Source organism: Podarcis bocagei (genome assembly GCF_964188305.1).
Source record: "Podarcis bocagei genome assembly, chromosome: 2".
Classification (NCBI taxonomy): domain Eukaryota; kingdom Metazoa; phylum Chordata; class Lepidosauria; order Squamata; family Lacertidae; genus Podarcis; species Podarcis bocagei.
In genome coordinates, this window is record NC_138126.1 from 98,085,804 (window position 1) to 98,107,636 (window position 21,833).

General features: G+C 46.4%; 1 protein-coding gene across 5 annotated transcripts in view; it reads right to left on the reverse strand.

Annotated features, from left to right (window-relative positions):
- Positions 1-21,833, reverse strand: part of LOC308582175 (unconventional myosin-XVB-like) — a 66,958-nt gene that overhangs the window by 7,681 nt on the left and 37,444 nt on the right. For all 5 annotated transcript variants that reach the window (XM_081185062.1, XM_081185063.1, XM_081185064.1 and 2 more), the window contains 18 exons: positions 21,026-21,248; positions 19,510-19,625; positions 18,787-18,846; positions 18,477-18,552; positions 17,628-17,746; positions 15,980-16,098; positions 15,367-15,508; positions 15,120-15,231; positions 13,719-13,891; positions 13,227-13,339; positions 9,099-9,162; positions 8,545-8,617; positions 8,176-8,252; positions 6,921-6,997; positions 4,668-4,795; positions 3,597-3,691; positions 2,480-2,557; positions 46-142 (listed from right to left, as the gene is read on the reverse strand). In XM_081185062.1, coding sequence (XP_081041188.1) covers positions 46-142; positions 2,480-2,557; positions 3,597-3,691; positions 4,668-4,795; positions 6,921-6,997; positions 8,176-8,252; positions 8,545-8,617; positions 9,099-9,162; positions 13,227-13,339; positions 13,719-13,891; positions 15,120-15,231; positions 15,367-15,508; positions 15,980-16,098; positions 17,628-17,746; positions 18,477-18,552; positions 18,787-18,846; positions 19,510-19,625; positions 21,026-21,248 — 1,942 coding nt within the window. The remainder of the gene's footprint in view (positions 1-45; positions 143-2,479; positions 2,558-3,596; positions 3,692-4,667; positions 4,796-6,920; positions 6,998-8,175; positions 8,253-8,544; positions 8,618-9,098; positions 9,163-13,226; positions 13,340-13,718; positions 13,892-15,119; positions 15,232-15,366; positions 15,509-15,979; positions 16,099-17,627; positions 17,747-18,476; positions 18,553-18,786; positions 18,847-19,509; positions 19,626-21,025; positions 21,249-21,833) is intronic.

Genomic DNA, 21,833 nt, shown 5'->3' on the forward strand with positions numbered 1-21,833 from the left:
GTATCCTGCAGCTGACCATTCGCCACTGCTATGGGGGCACTTTACCGTTATCTTTGTTGGCCAGGATGGCAAATTCCTGAATCTCTTCTGGCTCAGTGACCCCCATCTGCTCAGTGGTTTCTTTCATGATGTCTGCAGCAACCTACAACCAAAATGGGAAAGGAATACTTTTAGCCCTTACCCTGCCACTGGCTGTCTAAAAGTAGCATCCTAGCCATTTGTAAGCAACTGGAAGGGCTTCCAAACACAAGGGAAAGGCCTGTGCTGGCATAAGTTCCAGCCCCCCTCATTTAGTGATGGGAGGGAGGAGGGCTAGCGAGATTTTATAGTACAGTATAGTGGTACCTCGGGTTAAGTACTTAATTCGTTCCGGAGGTCCGTTCTTAACCTGAAACTGTTCTTAACCTGAAGCACCACTTTAGCTAATGGGGCCTCCCACTGCTGCCACACCACCAGAGCACAATTTCTGTTCTCATCCTGAAGCAAAGTTCTTAACCTGAAGCACTATTTCTGGGTTAGCGGAGTCTGTAACCTGAAGCGTATGTAACCCGAGGTACCACTGTAGTTTTAATTCCATTGTGATGCGTTCAGCCACAAACAGAAAACAGTAAGTTTGGGAAGGGACAGGTGAGCTGCAAATCTGGCCAGCTTCCGAAAGATGATATGGCTCCTCTTGGATTCACATCAGTGGGAGACAAGGGAGAAAAGAGGGAGATGCTCAGTCTGCTCATCATAGGCCCCAGTGGCAAACTGATGCATGGTGAGCTCTTTGCATACAGCAGGGCTTCTCAAGAGTACACTCTTGCACCTCTGGCAGCACCCTCCTTCCAAATTCAAAGATACTTTGCAAGCAGCCTCTGGGAGGACATGGGGAACTGCTGGAAAAAAGGGGGGTTGTGTGGCAAGGCCCCGAACCCACCCCTTTGTTGGAATAAAGACACTTGACACCAGTATTTTAGGTTAATGGGCTAAAAAAGGCCACAACTTTATTGGTTACAGAATGTGAGTGGTATTGGCTTGGGCATTGGAACCGAGCCAATTATACCTGACTCCTGCCCATCTGCAGGAAGTCTCAGAAGGGTTAACCACTGGTAGGGAGAGCCCTGTTGATGCAAACCAACTCAAGCTCCCCCAGGGTTACTGATAGGGGTCGTGCCACAGCCATAGCCCTCACCTGGGCTTCGGACAGGATCACGCCCCCCCAGATTCCTTTAATGGAATACCCTCGAAATAGGAGGGGTAGGTGATGGCCTCTACCTCCCCTCCCCTCCAATCTAATACACCAATGCCTAACTACCACCCGAGCCAAACGGCTTGCCGCCAATACCCTCACACCTGCAACCAACTCCTAAAACACGCCATGCCCCCCCCCCGGCTGCCCAGATTGGTTGGCCTGGGGGTGTGACACGGAGGGGACTCCCTATGATGCAGGGGCTAGCCACACCCCTGCGCACGGGGCGGGCTCGCGTCCAACCCCCAACTCCCATTTCCCTGGGAAGGGAAATGGCTAAATCACAGTTTACAGACACAAGCCCTTATGATTCCCTTGAAAGTCATTGAGTTCATGAGACGAAGAATACAGGAAGCTGCCTTTGACCAAGACAGACTACTTCTCCAACTAGCCCAGGACGTATCTTCCATGACTGGCAGTGGCTCTCCAGGCAGAGGTCATCCACATTTCCAGCTACCTAATCTTTTTTAAAGGGACGTGGGTGGCGCTGTGGGTTAAACCACAGAGCCTAGGACTTGCCGATCACGTCGGCAGTTCGAATCCCCGCAACAGGGTGAGCTCCCGTTGCTCGGTCTCGTCTCCTGCCAACCTAGCAGTTCAAAAGCACGTCAAAGTGCAAGTAGATAAATAGGTACCGCTCCTGCGGGAAGGTTAACGGCGTTTTCGTGCACTGCTCTGGTTCGCCAGAAGCGGCCTAGTCACGCTGGCCACATGACCCGGAAGCTGTACGCCGGCTCCCTCGGCCAATAAAGTGAGATGAGCGCCGCAACCCCAAAGTCAGCCACGACTGGACCTAATGGTCAGGGGTCCCTTTACCTTTACCTTAATCTTTTTTAACGGGAGGTGACGGAATGAATCTGGAGACTGGGACTTTCTGTGTGCAATGCAGCTGCTCTAACACTGAACTATGCCCCCACCCCACCCCTGGAAATAAAAGAAAATAATAGCACAAGTGTAAGAGCCCTGGCTCAGATGGGTGATGAGACTGACCACAGGCCCCTGCAATAGAAAGAGGCTGTTTCAATGGCAGAAGGTGCAGAACTGGCTCTCTTGATCTCTATATCTAAATAGCATTTCAAAAAATGGGGTGACCTACTCTGGGTCACCTCGGTAAGGGGAGATGAAAATCAAAAGACAGAAATATTTCAAAAGTCAGTCTCATCCACCCAAAAATGGACATGGCCAGCACTGTCCCCACAATCCCCCCACCCCATAACACTCTGGTGAACAGGCCAAAGAGGGACTCACTGTGAATGTCTTGATTTTCGTGTTGTATCTCATACCTCCAGGTAGGTTGACCGATATATGACGTGAGCCACGTCCCTTCTACCAATGGGAAAGGATTCAGGGTTTGAGAGAATCCAGTACAGACATCTTTGTCCCCTTTCCCAGAGAGCAGGATCCAGGCAAATTTAATCACTATGAAACCCTACTGGGGCTTTCCATTACAGATTCCAGCATCTGCTTGACTCTCACAGTGAAATGAATAGGGCTTAAAAACCTGACCTGATTGTGATCTTTGGGGTTTTAATATCTTAAAGAACATAGCTTGAATGAATGAAGATATTTGCGCTACTTAAGCATGCTCTGGGTTTTCAGCATGGATCAAACACATTGTGATTTCCGAGAGAGCAGCATAGCTGGATGGGGAAGATTCTCTTTGCATTTCCTATTGGCAGCTCTTATCTCTCTCAAATCCTGATTCAACCACATCCATCATCCCAAGAAATTCTGTCTGTTCCTCAGAACATCAATTGCTATCGCTAACACCTCTCCTCACAAATCCCATCCACAAAGGAAACTCAGTTCCCCTTTATAAACACACATGTAGGCTCACAACCTCCCAGTCAGACGCTAGTAACCCCTCACGAACAATCTCAACCAGTATATAATTGACTCCTCTTCTCCCTTGCTGAATATTGTCTCCTTCCCGTATATATCCACAGAGTTCCCGTTCATGCAGCACATAAAGCAAGGGCCAGCCCTCCCATTAACCAGAGTGAGGTGACTGCCTCACACAGCAAGGAGCACCATGCTGTAAGTACCACACAGCCTGTCCTTAAACTGTCCTTCTTCCCTCAAGTGTAGTGGGGGATGCTGTTCCATTGCCAGTATGGAAATAAGATTCAACTGTTTGCCTCTTAAGTGTAATGTGTGCCTGTATATACTATTTTGTCCATTGCCCCAGGCAGCAAAATGTCCAGGCACAGCCCTGCATCAAGGAAAGTCCACTCCACAGTTCCTGTACTGGCACATACCTCCTAGCCCCAAATATTTGCTGTCTCAGGGACTTGCCTTAGCAACACAAATGGTAGAATACCCCCTTCAACACCCGACCTCCTGCAACCATATTTCACTCAGTTACCAGAAGCGCTTCAGTCTCCACACGGAACGGCAAGTGTCGACGGCCTCCGTACATGACCATTTTCCTCAGGTTGCTCTGGCAAATCCTGGCTATTTCTGTGGTTGAGAAAGGGGAAAAGGGCTGAGCTTGTCACCTCACGAGTCTTGCCTTACGACTACTACAAGCTAGAGAACTCTGCTCAGTTGGGATTCTGAATTTAGCCCCCGATTTGGTGTGAAAACTGGAGCCCCAACAACCCTTTAGGAGATCCCTTGCCTTGTGACAATGAAGGGAAGTCCAAAGAACCACACGGGAGTGAGGCAGTCGGTGATACTGTGCCCAGCACTGGGAAGATCCCACCAAACCCCTCAGCTAAATTCAGTGAAGCTTTTGAGTTGCTTCTTTCACAGCCAGCCTCATTAACTTATCACAGACCAAAGAAGGCCAATGGATTCTTTCCATACCTTTTAGGATGGTCCAAGTCCATTATAGTTGTTACGGCCTCCTACTCTAGCCCTTACCCACCCAATTTTCAGTTGGGAAGGTAGTACCCTGAGGGTGATGGTTTTAAAAGAGGATTAGACACATTCATGGAGGAGAGGGCTATCATGGCGGCTAGGCTATGCCTCCAGTTGGATTTAATAACACTTCCGAATACCAGTTGCTGGAAACCACTGGAAGGGAGTGTGTTTTTGTGCTCATATTCTGCTCCCTGGTTTCCACAGGCATCTGGTTGGGCCACTATGAGTACTAGATGGTCCATTGTCCTGATCCAACAGACTATTCTTATCCCTACCAGCCGAGCCTCAAGGGCTAGGGCCTACTGCTCATATAATTTACTGAAGCAGAGTTCGGAGTTCCTGGCTATCATAACTTGAGGAGACATTGTGTAGACAACAGCCACATGTGTGGAATCTTGTTGAATTATGGAATCCTGCAGGTGGTGTGACCTCAGTTCAAAGTCAGCAAAGTCCCTCCCAAGACCACCACTCCAGGAGTGAAGTAAGAGCCACTTCTTGCTCTCCCTCACGCTTCCCTTGGTGCTGAATGAAGCCAGCACATATGGCCCCAAGGGTGGGAGGCAGACGATACCTGTGCTGGAACTGGGGGCAGAGCTGGCCTGCTGCAAATATTTGGTGGCATATGGCATCAAAATGTTGGAAGGGAGGAAGTATCCAGTCAAGAGGCCCAGGAGCCTCCAGCCACGGAGACAGCTCTCTCTGCAGGACGGAGAAAAACATGGGGCATAGTTCCCTTGGGCAGAGCACAGAGCAGGATTAGACAAAAGACAACTTCTGGTGGGCTGCTAAGGATCCAGGAAGAAAGGAGGACTGAGGGGGAGAGAAAAGAGAAAAGCTGGAAGGGAAAGATGGGGAAATGAGAAGCTCCAAGGAGGGGGGGGCGGATTATGTGTGTTTAAAGTACTCCATATGGGACGCAGGTGGCGCTGTGGGTTAAACCACAGAGCCTAGGACTTTCCGATCAGAAGGTCGGCAGTTCGAATCCCCGCAACGGAGTGAGCTCCCGTTGCTCGGTCCCTGCTCCTGCCAACCTAGCAGTTTGAAAGCATGTCAAAGTGCAAGTAGATAAATAGGTACCACTCTGGCGGGAAGGTAAACGGCGTTTCCGTGCACTGCTCTGGTTTGCCAGAAGCGGCTTAGTCATGCAGGCCACATGACCCGGAAGCTGTATGCCGGTTCCCTCGGCCAATAAAGCAAGATGAGTGCCGCAACCCCAGAGTCGGTCACGACTGGACCTAATGGTCAGCGGTCCCTTTACCTTTAAGGTACTCCATGTACCTGCTCAGTTCATAAGAAATGCATCTTCCCTGAAGAAGAGCAAAGAGCCTGAAGTAGATGAGCCCTGCAGCTGCTCCAAAGAAGTCGCAGGTGTTTACAGCACAGAGTTCACTTTAAGGTCCTTGACTTTCAAAGGCTATGATTCAATACAAAGATCCTAAGGGGCACAATTACAGCCTCACAGCAGCGAGGCAGGCAGATGGAAGGCACAAAAGCCACTGTATCAACACATGGGGAGGTTACTGTTTTGTTTTGAGTGTGTATGTTGTGTTTTTTACTTGTGAACCACCCTGAGGTCTACAGATGGGCAGTTTGCAGTTTAATAAATAAATATGTTTAAGCCCTGACTTCAACATTACAATTCCCTTTATTCAAGCCCACATCTACAGTCCTCAGAAGATGAAAATACAGTCCATGATTGAGAGCGAGGAAGACAGCAGAGGGACGGGAGGATATTCCATAGTCCCAACTTGATATCTGAGGCTAGACTGCTCTCTCATTGACTACTCCCTTCACATGAATGGGGTCAGTCCTGTTTTATAACAGGCCATAAACGAGAGCTACGTAACCCTGACATTTCTGTAGTGCAGCTGAAAGGGCGGCCGCAATGTCTGGGAACCTGGAAGGCTAGTGCTGAATCTGTAGAATCCTCAGTATTTGTGATCTTGTTTTCAATAAAAGCCCAAAGAGGGTTACAGAGAAAACCAACACTTTTCCATGAAAAGGGGACTCTTCAGATGTTGCTGGTGATGTTGACTTAGGCCAGTGATGTCCAAACTTTTTTCAAAGAGGGCCACATTTGATGAAGTGAAGGGCCGTGAGGGCCAACCAAAGAGTTGTTGAGCTTTTTTAAGGATTTTACCCCAGGAAATAAACTGCTGCAGGGGCCGGATTAAACCAACCGGCAGGCCATAATAGGCCCCCGAAACAGACTTTGGACATGCCTGACTAATATTTGGAAAGGACTCCCTGCACTTCTGGTTTAGAACATTTTCATTATTGTTACTTTTTGAAGCTAGTGTGCTGTAGAAGCTAGGCTATGGTGCTTAGACCCTGGGCCAGTCCCTATATCTCATACTGACTGACTACACATGGCTGTTGTAAGGATAAAGTGGGGGGGACGCCCAAGGACCCCAAATTGAGGTGAGGCGGGGTGAGGATTGCAATATACATAAACAACTCCTTTAAAATCCAACACCCGGTTCATTCCCAGAGCCTCAGCGCTGGGGCTCATCAGTAATCCATTACTCAGATCTCTGCTTTTCTTCCACCACTCCAATTTGGCAAAAAAATTAAATAGATTGGAGCCAACAGCCAGTTAAATCAATGTAAAAAATTGCATCATTAGGATTCGCTCCCACCCACCACTAAAAGATATTGATTTTCTAATGATGAAATTTTCACTCAAATAACAGCTACATCTCCTCTTTTCTAGCAGAGGCTCCCTTACTTAACACTTCACACTGACATCCCAATTATCCCCACCCATGTTCCCCTATTCCTTCAATTTCAGAGCTCCCACAGACACACATGCAGAGGTACTTACTGACTGGGGTTCCGCGTGATCTGCTTGATGACCTGGCAGTAAACCTCGTCACACAGATTCTCCTTCTCTTTGCACAGCTGTACAAGGCAGGGAAGCATAAGAGGAAAGGCAGATACATTTCGGAACATCCGTAACTTACATAGAGTAGGAAGACCGCCGTACTGCTTTCTGACTTATTATCTTGCATGGGATTGGGCAATGCAGGGGTCAACAGAGGGGGGTGATGGTTAATGAGGACCTGTCTTTCTCAAGCTGACCCCTACTTGGCACCTCTTCCCCCAAGGCAGCCATCAGGGGGTTGGTAATATTACCCAACTCCTCCCAGGCAATCCCGCCCATCCACTGAGGTCAGTGAAGGAGGCTGTTCTGTGTGTCCCATGAAGTTGTGATTGGTAGGAACACAGGATGAAAGGGCCTTCTCTGATGCAGTGCAAAGGATGTGGAACTCCCTGTGCCAGGAGATGCCTCCAGCTTGACTGGTCTAAGATGACAATGGCCAGAATAATTTTGCAGCGGTTTGGAGTCCAAAGATTTGATTGGGTTGTACTTAAGATAGCACCCCCGAAACCAGAATATTCTAAAATAATTTGACTCAATAAGCACTTTCGTGCATCTAAAACGTGGGTAGGCAAACTAAGGCCCGGGGGCTGGATCCAGCCCAATCGCCTTCAAAATCTGGCCCACGGACAGTCTGGGAATCAGCATGTTTTTACATGAGTAGAATGTGTGCTTTTATTTAGAATGCATCTCTGGGTTATTTGTGGGGCATAGGAATTCGTTCATTATTTTTTTCAAAATATAGTCTGGCCCCCCACAAGATCTGAGGGACAGTGGCCGGCCCCCTGCTGAAAAAGTTTGCTGACCCCTAATCTAAACGGTCCCTCCAATGCCTATGTGAAGCCCACAAGCAGGACTTGACTGCAATGGCACTTTCCTGATTAGCTTATTTTATTTACTTTTTACTTTGCTCCCTGATGCTGCTCTGTTTCGGCTTCCCATAATGTGTATTTTAAAATGCTTTATCTCTGAGGGGTTTTTTAAAAAAATTAATGATGTAGGGGCCTCCATGGGTCTCCCTGTTTGAAGCAGAAAGGCAGGATAAAAATCTCATTTAAAAAATCGATAGATTATTTACTTCCCATCCTTATAGGAGTCGAGCATCACTTAGGAGAGATTGTGATCTTCCCTTCCCCAAACATTAGCCCATTCTGGTCGCCATCACCCACGCAAGCCCATCACAAAAAGAGCCACAAACCTGGAGGATCTCATAGACATAATCAACCTCATCTTTGCTCTTGAGGCCTGGCTGGTCTCCCATAAATCTCATCAGAGCTGCAAAACAGGAACTAGCATTAATCTCTGCTCCTACTTCAGAAGTGGAAAAGGAAAACAAAGGCACTGGGAACAGTGGAATTAAGAAAAGTGTAGCCTCCATTTCTGCCAATATTGACAAACCAAGGGGAAAGTCAAATGTCTGGATAATGGTTTCTCCCATTAGGGGAGAAGCAGAAATGCTCTCAGGCCATTCCCCTGGTGCCAGAAGAGCATAAATGAGACCTATCCCAGAGCTCTGGAAACACAGCCACTACCACCTCCCCCATTGCCTAGCAATAAAACCACCTACTCAGAAAATTTTTCGTAGCCAGGTCATTCATCTTGCCATCAGAGTAGAACAGGAGTGATTCTTTGATTGGTTCCTGTGAGGTCAGAATACAAGCAGTCAAGAAGAGGCAAAGCCCAAGAAGGCAGCTGATACCCTCAGCGCAAAGTTCAAGTGGGTCTAATAGAAGTGTGCACACCCTTAATAATAATTTATTATTTCTATCCCGCCCATCTGGCTGGGTTTCCCAAGCCACTCTGGGTGGCTCCCAACAGAATGTTAAAAACACAGTAAAACATCAAACACAAAAAACTTCCCTAAACAAGGCTGCCTTCAGATGTCTTCTAAAAGTCAGATAGTTGTGTATTTCCTTGATCTCTGATGGGAGGGCTTCCACAGGGCCAGCGCCACTACCGAGAAGGCCCTCTGCCTGGTGACCCATCTAACAAGCACCATCAGATACTTCAGCGCTGACTTCCAAAAGGCAAGCTGCCCGTCTATCAGGCATCTTTCAACTATCCACATTCCAAGTGATAAAGGAACTACCCAGAGATGACTCCCCTCTCCCTCTGATTTACCTTAGTATGCTGAACCATGAGAGCTGGGTCCTTCTGTTCAGCACTCATCCCCTTCCATCCCAGCCTAGCAGAGACAGAAGATTAGGGTATTACCCAGGAGAAAAAAAACATTCAAGAATCTGGTCTGACATATGCCCTACTCTCCAGCTGCTTTGCAGTCGTAGCTCAGTGGCAAAGCACATGCAAACCCGGGTTGCAGGATCTATCCCTGGCATCTCCTAGATTTATTTGGTATCAGGTGACCTTGGAGATCTGGAACAGGTGACTATAGTAGTGGGGAACCCTTTTCAGCCTGAGGGCCATATTCCCCTTTGGGCAACTTTCCAAGGGCCAGAACACATGCCATTAGTAGATGAGGCCGAAGGCAAATTGGGTGGAGCAATGAATGGAGATTTTACCATTTTACAGCAGGCTAGGTTACACACACACACACACACACACACACACACACACACAGCCCTCTGAATCCTTCATCCAATTTTTCTCAGTTCAACGACACATTTCAGCCAGGTAAAGACACTTGGGATGTGAAGCAGAGGCGTATGGCCCAGGGAGAGCCTTGAGAATTGGTCCTGGAGGGCCACTCACTTGCCCCCTCACAAGGCCTGAGGTTCCCTGCTCCAGGCATTGACAGTCTTTTGTTAGAAGGACAGAGCCTGAAATTGTATAAAGCAGCTTTATCTGTTTCCAGCAGTGATTCATAAGTTGCAGTTCATGGACTACCAGCGGTCTGGGAAACAATGATAAAAAACAACAAGAGTGAGTTGAAGGTTTTTTGTTTGCTGTGGTGGAAACTTCACAGTTCCCCAGTCTATAATAATAAACGGATGGCATGAAGAGACAAGAGAGCCCTTTCTAGGAAGAGGGCAGATGTTGCATAACTTAGATGCATATCAATTAATCAACGTCAGCCTTGGAAGTGGGGAATTCCAAAGTAACTCCAAATCCTTTCCTCTTGGTCTGGGCAACACTTGAGGTACATGTCAAGTCATGTGGATGAACTTCTCCCCTCTTAATATCCCATGGTGCCCAGACTTTCCTTTGAAGTGGTATGAAAGAAAATGTCAGACAGGTCCCACCCAGGGAAATTTTGTCATCAGAAAATGTAATGCTACCTTAGCACAACTCCTTTAGATCTTGGTACCACCTCATCATAGTAACACAAATGCAGGCAAGTTAGAAAAGTTAGAAGAATTTCAAAACATGATTTTATTGACATGTGTGTGGAAATATACAAAAGGCAGATCAAATGCTATCTGTAAAATTTGATTATATTCCAAGAAAAATAATTTAAACCATATTTTATTTAGGTTTACTGAACTCACAAAAAAAAAATTCAGCACATCATTACAGCACATCAAGAGGGATTTCAGTGAACAAAATGGAGCGAAGAAATAGAAACTGAATAGGAAGGAATTTGCACGATTCCTGGGATTTTGTTGAGAATTCTAGTAAGATGTGGCATGATAAATTCTACAGAATGCATCAAATTAAATATACACATTAGTATTTTAAGGGATTGTGCTCACGGCCTAGTATGGACTCAGCAAAGGAAACGTAAACGAAACCATGGGGTCAGAGGACTTTTCTTTTGAGTGAGATTCCTTGCTACCTGAAGTAATAGATGGATAATTTAGCATGTAGCCAGTATTTTCCATACCTTATCAATATACTTTTCTGGGAAGGTTGCTGACTAGGGCTTTCAAGCTATTTTTGTGGAGAAACAGGCAAAAACAGCATATGCTGCCATAAGTCTGGATTTCCCCAGATTTTTTCTTCCCGATTTCCGCCTGGACACTGCTGCCGACTGCAGTATTCTGGATATGTCCAGGGAAATCTGGATGGATGGCAACTCTATTGCTGATATGCTTCCACTTCCTCACTAGTCATCATTTTGTTGTCATGTAGTTGTTTATGGAAGTCTTTATCCAAACAGCCAGAAGGACTGTGTTCAAAACAATTCATTAGCATCACTTTGAAGGCCCCACGTGGCCTGGAGAGCAACTGTTCTGGCAGACATTCCAAAATCATTGTATTGAAGGAGGGCATTCCCACCAAAGGTGGAAGTAGGTGCCCATTTGTCCACATTCTTTCCAAAAGTGTTTGTTAGAGTTTGGAAGTATTCACGGGAGTTGAGAGGTTATATATCGTCAGCTGAAAAGCATCATATGGGAGCTTCTTTCTGTTCATTTTGACAGCGTAGCAAATGAATTCTCAAATGGGCAATGCAGTCATTATCTTCCAAACTCTTGTCCAAGTAGTCCAGCTCCCAAACCCAAATGTAAGAGTGGCTCTCGTACAGAAGGGGTGTTCAGAGGATATTATTTATGGCTGTTATAATATTCACTGCTGATACGGTAGCTGTTCCATGGCTATCTCCAGAGACACAAGTGAATGTTCGGCTGCCAATTTGATATGAAGTTGGTTTAAAAAGCATGTAGTGATATAGAGGGAGAGGAGCAGGCTCAGCTTTCTTCGGGTTATCTGCGTGAAAAAGAAGGTTCTAGAAGTATTCTTACCTTTGAAGTTTCTTTTTTCCAGTGAGTCTCCTACTCTCATCAATGTTTTTCCACTTGTGTGTGTGTGCTATCACTAGAAACAGTACATTTCTTGTTTCAAAGGCCCTAGGGCAATACAGTAACCACGCAACTTACATGTGTTTAATGTGCGCATTCAGCTTTACGTGCTTGGAAAACTTTTATTTTTTTATTTTTTTAAAAGGAGGCAGAAGTCTAGGGGGGGAAGACTTTGGCAATCCCACCCGCCATAGCACCCAATGTGTTTTGACTATACATGATTGCTCCTAGTATAGCTCATTCGGCAGAGCATCATCATTATTTTATTATATGTATACCAGCCTACACCCGCAGGTATAGGAGCATGAGACTTTTAATCTCAGGGTTGTGGGCAAAAAATCTCTACAATTCTATGATTTTGGCTTTAGGAACAATCCCTGGAGTGTAACCCCTGCGTAAGTTATGTGCTTAAAGGTAAAGGGACCCCTGACCATTAGGTCCAGTCGCAGATGACTCTGGGGTTGCGGCGCTCATCTCGCTTTACAGGCCGAGGGAGCTGGCGCTTTTCTTCAGATAGCTTCCGGGTCATGTGGCCAGCATGACTAAGCTGTTTCTGACTAACCAGAGCAAGCGCACGGAAACGCCGTTTACTTTCCCGCCGGAGCGGTACCTATTTATCTACTTGCACTTTGACGTGCTTTCAAACTGGTAGGTTGGCAGGAGCAGGGACCAAGCAACGGGAGCTCACCCCGTTGCGGGGATTCGAACTGCCAACCTTCTGATCGGCAAGTCCTAGGCTCTGTGGTTTAACCCACAGCGCCACCCGTGTCCCAGTTATGTGCTTACTATACATATGGAATGGTTTGAGTTTGCAGTTATGTGCTTACTATACTGCAAACTCAAACCATTCCACATGCCTACATATTCTGAAATATTAGTAACCTAAAATAAGTGGGTACAGAGAAGGTTGGCAGGAAGGGAGAAGAAGAATATCTGCGCCCAAAGAAATTTGGGGTGGGTGGGGGCAAAGACCTTGCCAAAGGACATGCCCTCCTTGGGAACTCTTTTGCATACAACTTCCTATGTGGAAGTGGGACAAAAATATGGCATAAAGCTGGAGGGGTAAAGAGCCTGTGGTCTACAGCCTAATGTCAGGCAGCACTCATAGATGGAGTGGCAGTTTGAAAGAAAGAGCAAAGCTACAGCATCTTGCAGTCTTGCTGCAAATTCTGCTCAATTTTGGCCCTCTTCCCACCCACTTTCAGCTGGGAGCCCACCCACCATTGCCTTTAGCTTCGCCTGCTATTGGCTGTGACCTCCAGTTGAATTTTCCCATTGGTCAAAGGTCCTTCGTGGGAAAGAAGGTTCCCTACCTCTTATATAAAGGAAATAGAGAGAGGGGAGGTCAGCAGAGTGTTATTCGTTTAAAATATTTTAATCCCATCTTTTTTAAAAAAATAAATAAATATTAAATGGGATTGGGAGTACTGGCTAGTGTTTTGATGCCAACCATGTGTGAAAAAGCTGCATAAATGAGGAGCAACCATCCCATAACAAATACCAATCTAGAAGCACCCACAATAATTAAGGACCTCTGGTGCATATTACTCACGCGGACTGGGCTTCCTGGAAGTGTGTTGCGGCAAACTCCGTCATAGTATAGTTGCAAGGAGGAGTGCTGGCTGTTGTACTATTGACTTCTGACTCCAGGCTGGAGGTCAAGTTCTGTTGGGGCAGGAAGAGAAAACCTTCATATAAACGTCACTTCAGGTTTTATGTATAACTGTTGGAAAAACTGCTCTGATTTTTAAAAAAATGAATAGCAGTACATAAGTAATTATTTTATAACTAAGCAAATCATAAATAAATATTTTTATAAGCAAATAATTATAATTAACAGCAGTCTACATATGCTTCCAATAGCAAAAAAAAAATATGCCCTTTCTCTCCCACTGCAGAACTCTTTTGGAGCTCTGTATTTCCTCACAGACCTCTCAAATCCACAGGCCCTACTCCCTGTCAGAGTATTTTCCCCCACCCATGAGAGAAAATGTAGAATCATTTGTCGACAACGCCTCCACCTCCTCCTCACAGCCTGCCTCACCTCCTTGCTAATGTTTCTCTCCAGCTGTGTTTCTCTCCTTAGGCTCTTCCTGACGGCTTCCTGGCGGTTTGTACGGTTTGGATGGTTACTGTGGTAAGTGGGAGCTGCCACCGGCTGCACCATGCTGGAAGGGAAAAGGCCAGAGCGACCTCCGACGGAGCCAAACTGCCAGCCTGTGGGGAAAAGAGGCTGAAATTCACATCTGGACATTTGGGGACGGGGCTGCTTATGAAGCTTCCCTTTCTATACCCAGCTTCTAGCTAAGTTGCTTCCGAGCCTTTATTTTCTTATGAACCCCTGCACTTCACACATATGTTTAATATATTGTTATGAATGGATGCACACAGATGAACAAAAATAAAATAAAAGCACCCAGTAATTGAATTTTGTATCAGCAGGACAATTCTGGCTTCCTTTTCCTTTCTTCTGTTTTTTACAATCAATACTCTGGATTCAATCAGTTGTCTTGTTTCCCCCACCCCCACTGTCTGGCGCTTTCAGGGGGGGGGAAAATTAGGGGAATGTCTGCCCTTTTTTGGGGAAGTTTTAGGTTTTTTAAAGCACAGCACTGCAGAGTCATTCAAGTGAATGCTGGCTTCTAACCTCCTTTTGAAAACAAACAAACCTACGATAATTTCATGAAAAACTTCTTTGAAGCAGAATGGAGATGATATCACAGGGATTAGCCAATCCATGCTGTGCACAGCTCACTCTAGCTGCAAATGGGAAGGCCAGGATTCCTTGGAGCTTGATCCTTAAGAGCAAGATTGAGCAGCTGGTTAAGTGCAGTGCACTCCCTGCTCAAATCATTTGTATTGGGGTGTTTTAACTGACCAAGTACCAGTGGCGTAGCGTGGGTTGTCAGCACCCGGGGCAAGGCAAGTAATTTGCGCCCCCTAACCCCGGGCAAGGCAAGTAATTTGCGCCCCCTAACCCGGGGCAAGGCAAGTAATTTGCGCCCCCTAACCCCTAACCTGCCGCCGCTGCCAGCTTCTTCTTGCCGCTGCCTGGTCTGGTCTGGTGTGGTTCTCTCCCGCGCTCAGTGCTGCGCTGGGCAGCCGCTGCACTGTCCCTCCCCCAGATAGTCCCTCGCTCTCTCTCCGCACCGCACGCCTGGCACCCACCCCCTCCACAGTGGGCAACAACCCGGCGGCTCGGATCAGATTCGCACAGCCAGCACTGCAGTGAGAGAGAGTGAGTGAGCCAGGTAGGGGCAGAGAGCTGCGAGTGCGAGTTCCCCCCCCCGATGTTGCGCCCGGTGCGGCTGGCCCGCCTGCACCCCCCACGCTACGCCACTGCCAAGTACTATGTCTGTAGCAGGCATGCAGGTTGCTAAGGACCTGGAAATGTGGAAGGAACCTTTGAACAATAACGTGGTCTTTCACGGCAAGACCCTCTCACCTGGCTCCAGTCCCTCCATGCGCAGCAGTTGGATGAAGTCGCCTTTCTTGAAGCTCAGGAGGCTCTTGTCATCTGTTACATAGCTGCGCAAAGCTATGACGTAGTTGGAGTCCTTTTGGTGGGGAGGAGCGGAGAGAGGAAGGAATAGCACAATTAAGGAGGTGTGCTTATTCTGGAGGTGGTGGCAGTGAGTCCTGTACTTTTCTTAAGCAAAGAGTAAAGGTGTTTCAAAGGCGCTTTCTCTCACCTTTTTCAGTTCAAGCAGGAAGAGCTCCACCATGGTCTTAATCTGCCGAGACTTTCGAGAGTGAAGGATGAGCTGCTCATCCTTCAGAGAGAACTGAAGGGTATTGCGGTCCATCAGCTCTAAGGACAGCACATCTGAATAACTGAAAAAACCCAGAGAATATAGCTGGCTAAGTTCAGCGGCTGCACCTCACTAAGGCCCCAGGGACCTTCCTTGCCTTGATGCCGCTCGAAAGAAATCTGAGGTTGGTGCACATATAATAGCAAGCAGAAAAGGTGCCAAGACATGGGCAAGGAGAGAAGATGCAAAGGAAAAGAAGAGGGAAAGGCCATCCTGTCCCATTCCCTTGCTTAGATCATCCCTCCATGACTCCCACACAAACCCATTCATCCAATACAGACCACAGTGTGCCATGATCGGTGTTTGCAGAGTTAATAGCTCCAGATGAATCAAGCAACTGAACCAAGTCATGTTTCATATTTTCAATTATTCTAGATTATGCATTCGTCCACAAAGTGATCAGGTTTGGGTCAACTTCTTGCAGCTTCTCAGCAGCCTCATGAACCCAGAACCCACCACCATCTCCTTAAAGCTGGGTTTTATTGCCTCTTACCTGTAGCTGCAAAGGGTTTTCAGCTGCTCAGCATTGAAGCTGGCTGCTTTTGCTCTCTTCAGCAGCCTGAGCCCCCGGTGAGAAACGCCCAGAATCTGAACATCACTCCCGTTTTCTCCCTTGAATAAAGAGGAGGAGGAAAGGACTGACAGAATGTCTTGCGGTGGCCTGAAGGGCACCTTTAGTGCAGAGGTAGCAAGAAGCGTCAGAAAATCCTGCAGGGCAACCAACTCTGAGATGTGTCCATTGGGGGCCAGACCAAACGAGATGGAGGAATAGAGAGAGAAGCCATTATGCTTAAGTATAACGAAACAGAGCGCTGCGAAGGGGGGAAGCCCCATTTAAACATAAGGGGAGGTGTATAAGGAAAATATAACTGTGTGGTGTGTTCCAGGTGTCCTATGTCTCATTTAAACCAGGTCACGTCACTTTGTGTGAATAGCATTGGCATGCTGGGGTGGGTGGAGGGATGGCCCAGACAACTTATCATGCTTAACGCTCCACACCTAACAGCTGCCGGCCTTGGTGATTCCAGTGGTGGAGTAAACAGATGGCCTCATGTTCAACCCACAGGAGCTCACGTGTAAGAAAAGGATACTGTAAGTGGGTGCTGGAAAAGGCCCTTCTCCGTACTAATCAGTACACTGGGCCAGGCAGATAGATATAGTTTGAGCAACCATTAAGGCAGTTTTCTATGTTCCTCAATAAGGAAGCAGAGCAGCGTGAAATGCTGACCAGAAAAGTTATTGTCACTCAACTAGCTGTTGATTAAACTGGGCTGGAGAACTTATTCACCAGGGAAAGGGCAACAAGACAGTATCTCCTTGCCAATGTGGTCATTTCCTAAGTGCAGGGAGTCTCCCCCTCTCAATACACACATTGGCCAGCTTTCAAATATGCAACATCCCAACTGCTGCATTAAGTTGTTCAGGTACAACAAGTTTCACACGCACACATTGGATTATTCTGAATGCATTTGGTTTCGCTTTGAGGATGTGTTAGGCCTGCTTGAATAGTACCACTTGTATATATGCAGAGCATTTCAAACATTCTGAGATAGTCACATAAATTATTTCCTTATTACATTAGCCCTGTGAGGTACTATTTTCTTACTCCATCTCCAACCCTTGCCCCCAACTGCTTGAAGATAGGACGCTGAGGGAATCATGGTTTGCCTAAGACACCATACAATCAGGTAACGGATGGGATGAGCTTTAACTTGAAGCTTGTGGCTTCACAGTTGGGGCGATGAGCACTTACTGTTCCCAACCCTAACCCTGCGGAAAGCCATCTAATTAGACTTTAATTTGATTTTGACCTGTTTTTAGGAGGTAATTTAATTATTGTTTGATTTTATACTAATGCTATATATCTGATGTTAGCTGCCCTGAGGCTGGGGAGGGTGGGGTATAAATAAAAGTTGTTATTTTTTAAAATTATTATTATTATTATTTTAACTGTTTAAAACATTCCAAGTAGTGACCTAGGCAGAGTCAGCACCAATGTTGAGTAGTAGCTAATAAAAGGGTGAGGGACATAAACGAATCACCCACCCAACTAGCAAGCAAAACCCAAGAGAGTCTCTCTCCCCACCCCCTTACAGGAGATAAGGTCCCAGGTCCCTCAAGCAACAGCTAGCCTGACTTACCTTAACTGGGAAAAGGCGAGAGAAATAGTTGGCCCAGTTATCACGAGCAGCTACCACAATCCTCTTCTTTATCCCACCATCTAGAATGGAGCTGGCATCCATGCCCACCTGGAACTCCACTGGCAAGGATGCAGAAAGGAAAAGGTTTGATCAGCAGGGACAGGAAATGGTTCAAATTTGTCATTAGTAGTCTTAACAGAGTTAAGCTGTGCTAACTCTGCTGGAGAAATTGGCTCATTCGTATCTTTAGTCAGCCCCCTTAGTTATGCAGCACCAAACCCCAAATGTTTCAAGCAAGGAAAGCAAAATTCTAGAAGCAAGAATCTGATATTCTGATAGCAAAATCACCACCCCACTTTTTCTCTTGCCTCTCCCCACCTCCCACCACCAAACCTCACAATGCCTATGATAGCAATGTCTCACCTAATGTAACTGAAGACAAAGACGTTATATGTACCTCTGTTATCCGTGAAAAATCAGTAAAAACTTTTTTTTTTTTACTGTTTAAATGTTGCATTAAATGGTTGTAACTCACCCTGGGATTTTAGGGTGAAGGACAGGTAATAATACTATATCTGCAAGAATGTAGAGGCAACTCTAACATCTGTTGAATCACACTTGTGGAACGAAGAGGATTCTTAGGTGGTTGTTTGATAAGTTAATAAACTACCGAGACAGCACAAAGTGTGCTATAAGACAGGATATGCACATGACAGTCCACACATCCCTAATGCACAGCCTGTGGCAGATGCATCCAAGGAGACTTTTTAATTCCAGGAAGAAGCTGTATGTCCCCAAGACATATGGGGCATGGGTTAGGGTCGAGTGGTTGGAGAGGGGGCTGCTTACCCAACAGGTCTTTCATCTTACGCTTCTCCTCTTTGGAGATCCGAATGCATGACTCCGAATAAGTGTCTGTCATGATCTGAGAGGGAGCAAAGGAGATTGACTTTGATTAGACTCACATACGTCTTACTGGAAACGTCAGTCCAAGAGCTTTGAAGCTCAAAGCTCAAAGCAGAAAGCAGGTGCATGGATTTAAGAAGGCACAAAAACCCAGGGAGAGGAAAAAGGGGAAAGAAAGAAATGTGCAGATGTTAATGGACCAAGAAGAAGGAAAGTGAGTTCACACACACACCCCGCCCCCGATGCTGCTCACCTGGTCACATAACAAATTTAAGCAATAAGGATGACTGAAGTTTTCCTTGGGGTAAAAAACCTGTTGGGAAACAAACACAAAGCTGTCTTCAAAACATGTAACCATTTCTCTCTCCATCCAAGCCAACCAGTGATCCAGTGCACTGGTGTGAGTTAATTTTTTAAGGACACAGTTTTGACTGAAGTTCAAAGAAGAACAGCTGATTCTTTACACAACTCGCCCACCCAACAAACTTGGCATAAGGAGAGCGAGGAGTCCCATTCTTGCTCTTCATCTCCTGTCCTCCTCAGGGCAAGGCATGCAAACAAGACATAAAGAGTCCAAATCGATCCCTATTACAGTGTGTGGATTTATATCTGCCCCGGGCCTTGTGGTCATCACACCTATTCAGAATTTATTTTCCTCCTTTACCATTCCCAGGATTATTCCTACTCCAAACCTGCTGAATTTATCACGATGGGAGAGACCATGAGGCCATGCCATCGCATGTCTTTACCACAACACTTGTTTTGTTTCACTTCCTAGAATGAGGGAACACACTGAGATGGTTCCAGCTCAATTTGAAAAGCAGGACAAAGCAGAGCAGTGTCCGTGACAGGTCACATCACCAGGATTCCCAGCTCTTGCGAGATGCTCCCATCGCAGGTGTACACGGCAAGGTCGGATTAGCCAGTTCTCCCACTTCCAGAAAACAGCGCTGGGATGCAATGGACCTTGACATACCTCTTTGCGCAGGAAGAGCTTCCAAGTAGGGTTGGCATAGGAGAAAGTAACACTAGCAGAGTGTCCTAAGAGCTGGGTTCTGATCCCGCCATCTTCCACCACTGTCAGAGCTGAGTCTAACAAAGGGGATGTCAGAAGAAGGGATTTTATTATTATTATGGTTGCTTCACCATTTATATGTCACTTTTCCACCAAAGCGGCCCTCAAAGGGGCTTACAAATCAATATATTGTGGTACTGCCAAGATCTTCACTATCTACCGTCATGTTTTCCCCAAAATAAGAAAGCATCATTCATCTAACTTCCCTTTTAGGGGTTTCAGTAAAGATTGTTGTAGATCTGTTGAATTTTCAGATTTATAGCCTACCGTATCCATAAGGTAGGTAAAAACCTTTCTAAAACAACAACTTACTAAAAGGGAAGTGTTTTTGCTGGTTGGGTGAATTTCTAAACTGCCCTACATTACAAGGCTCCCCAGGCTGTGTACGATTTAAAATAATAAAAACAAACACAAGAAACTGAATAAAAGAACAATACACAGAAGCTAAAGCCACAGAGTAAGCAAAGTCAGCAATACCCCGAAGAAGACATTTAAGACCAGCTAAAAGTCCAAGCTGGAACCACTGCCTGATGTCAAATAGATATCAAGGTAGAGGTCATGTCAGCTTCTCAGGGGAAAACGATTCATATGTTGGGCACTGAGAAAACTCTCCTTGGTCTTCACCTGCCTAACTTCAGGTGTCAAGAGACTCAAACAATGGCCTCGGATAATAATTTTTATATTATTTTCATAAAGAATAATGATACACACAATAATAAAAATGGCGGTCTTTCCGATGAAAAGAAGGGCTTTGGCAGAGCCATGTGGAAGAAGACATTATTTCTAACAGGCCTCTTATCGATAATGACCAGCACTTTGAATTGTGGCCCATACCAGTCTTCCTCAACCTGTGGCCCTGAAGATGCTTTGACTACAACTCCCATCAGACACAGGGAAGGCTGCCCCAAGGTGCATACACACTACAGTGGTACCTCTGGTTACGAACTTAACTTGTTCTGGAGGTCCGTTCTTAACCTGAAACCGTTCTTAACCTGAGGTACCACTTTAGCTAATGGGGCCTCCCGCTGCCGCCGCATGATTTCTGTTCTCATCCTGAGGTAAAGTTCTTAACCTGAGGTACTACTTCCGGGTTAGCAGAGTCTGTAACCCAAAGTGTTTGTAACCCGAGGTACCACTGTACATACATTTAAAACACATTCAAATCACATCCCTTCCACCAGAGAATTCTTGGGAACTGCAGTTTAACCTTCACGGAGTTACGATTTCCAGCAACCCTTAATAATAAATCACAGTGCCCGGGATTCTTTGAGGACAGGAAATGTGCTTTGAATGGATAGTGAGCACATAGCTCTGCACCCTAAAGATGAGCCACAGATAATCAGCAGGCACAGGGGATGAGAAGATCAACTCACTAATCACAAAGTCAAGGCTGCAGAGTCTAAGCTCCTCCACATACCTCTCATGGCAGTTTCTTCTGAAGTGTAGTCCGAAGGAAGGGCTGGTGGAGGTTGCAGGGGGGGAGGAGGAACCTCCGGGTTAGGAGGGGAGGTTGGTGGCGGCCGAGCAAATAGGTTCATGAGGGGCAGCTGCTTTTCTTTGATGGAGCTGGACAGCTTGCCAGGTGGTGGCAGTGGAGGAGGAGAAGCTTGGGGGCTCCCCTCTGGTGATGCAGAGGACAGCTGTTTGCGTAAAGAAAAAGCAAAGTGGAGGAGAAGTGTTTTAAGCATGGCCACAGGTCACACCTGCAGTCCTAGAGTAGCAACATGGAAGGCTGAAGAGCAAACAAACTGCTTAATTTAACCCACTTAGGAAAGCTTTCTGGCAGTAATCTCGTAAACTGCAGGAGACAAGAGGCATCCGTGTCGCTACTTCTCTGGATAACCCACTCCAGCAGGCCTGGACTGGAGGGTTAAAGTAACCATATCAGTAACAAGACTCCAGGTGACTTGGGTGTGGCAGGGAAGTTACCCCCAAAGCGAGCTTATTGCATTGTAAATCAACAAAAGTTTGCCTTCCAAGGACATCGGGATCAGAGTTAGTGGTGAATGGTTCTTAACGAAAATTGGGATACTTTCCTCATTTCAATCTCAAGCATCTTTCTAAAACCCAAATAAGCTTCAACCAGATGCCTCTCATGGGGCTGCTCCAAAAGCAGAGGTGCAGACAGAGGGGTGATGGTAGTACAGCAAGTCTGTATCGATAAAAGTCTGGAGCCTTCTGATATCCAGTCACACTTGGTATATATATATATTTTGTTTGTTATT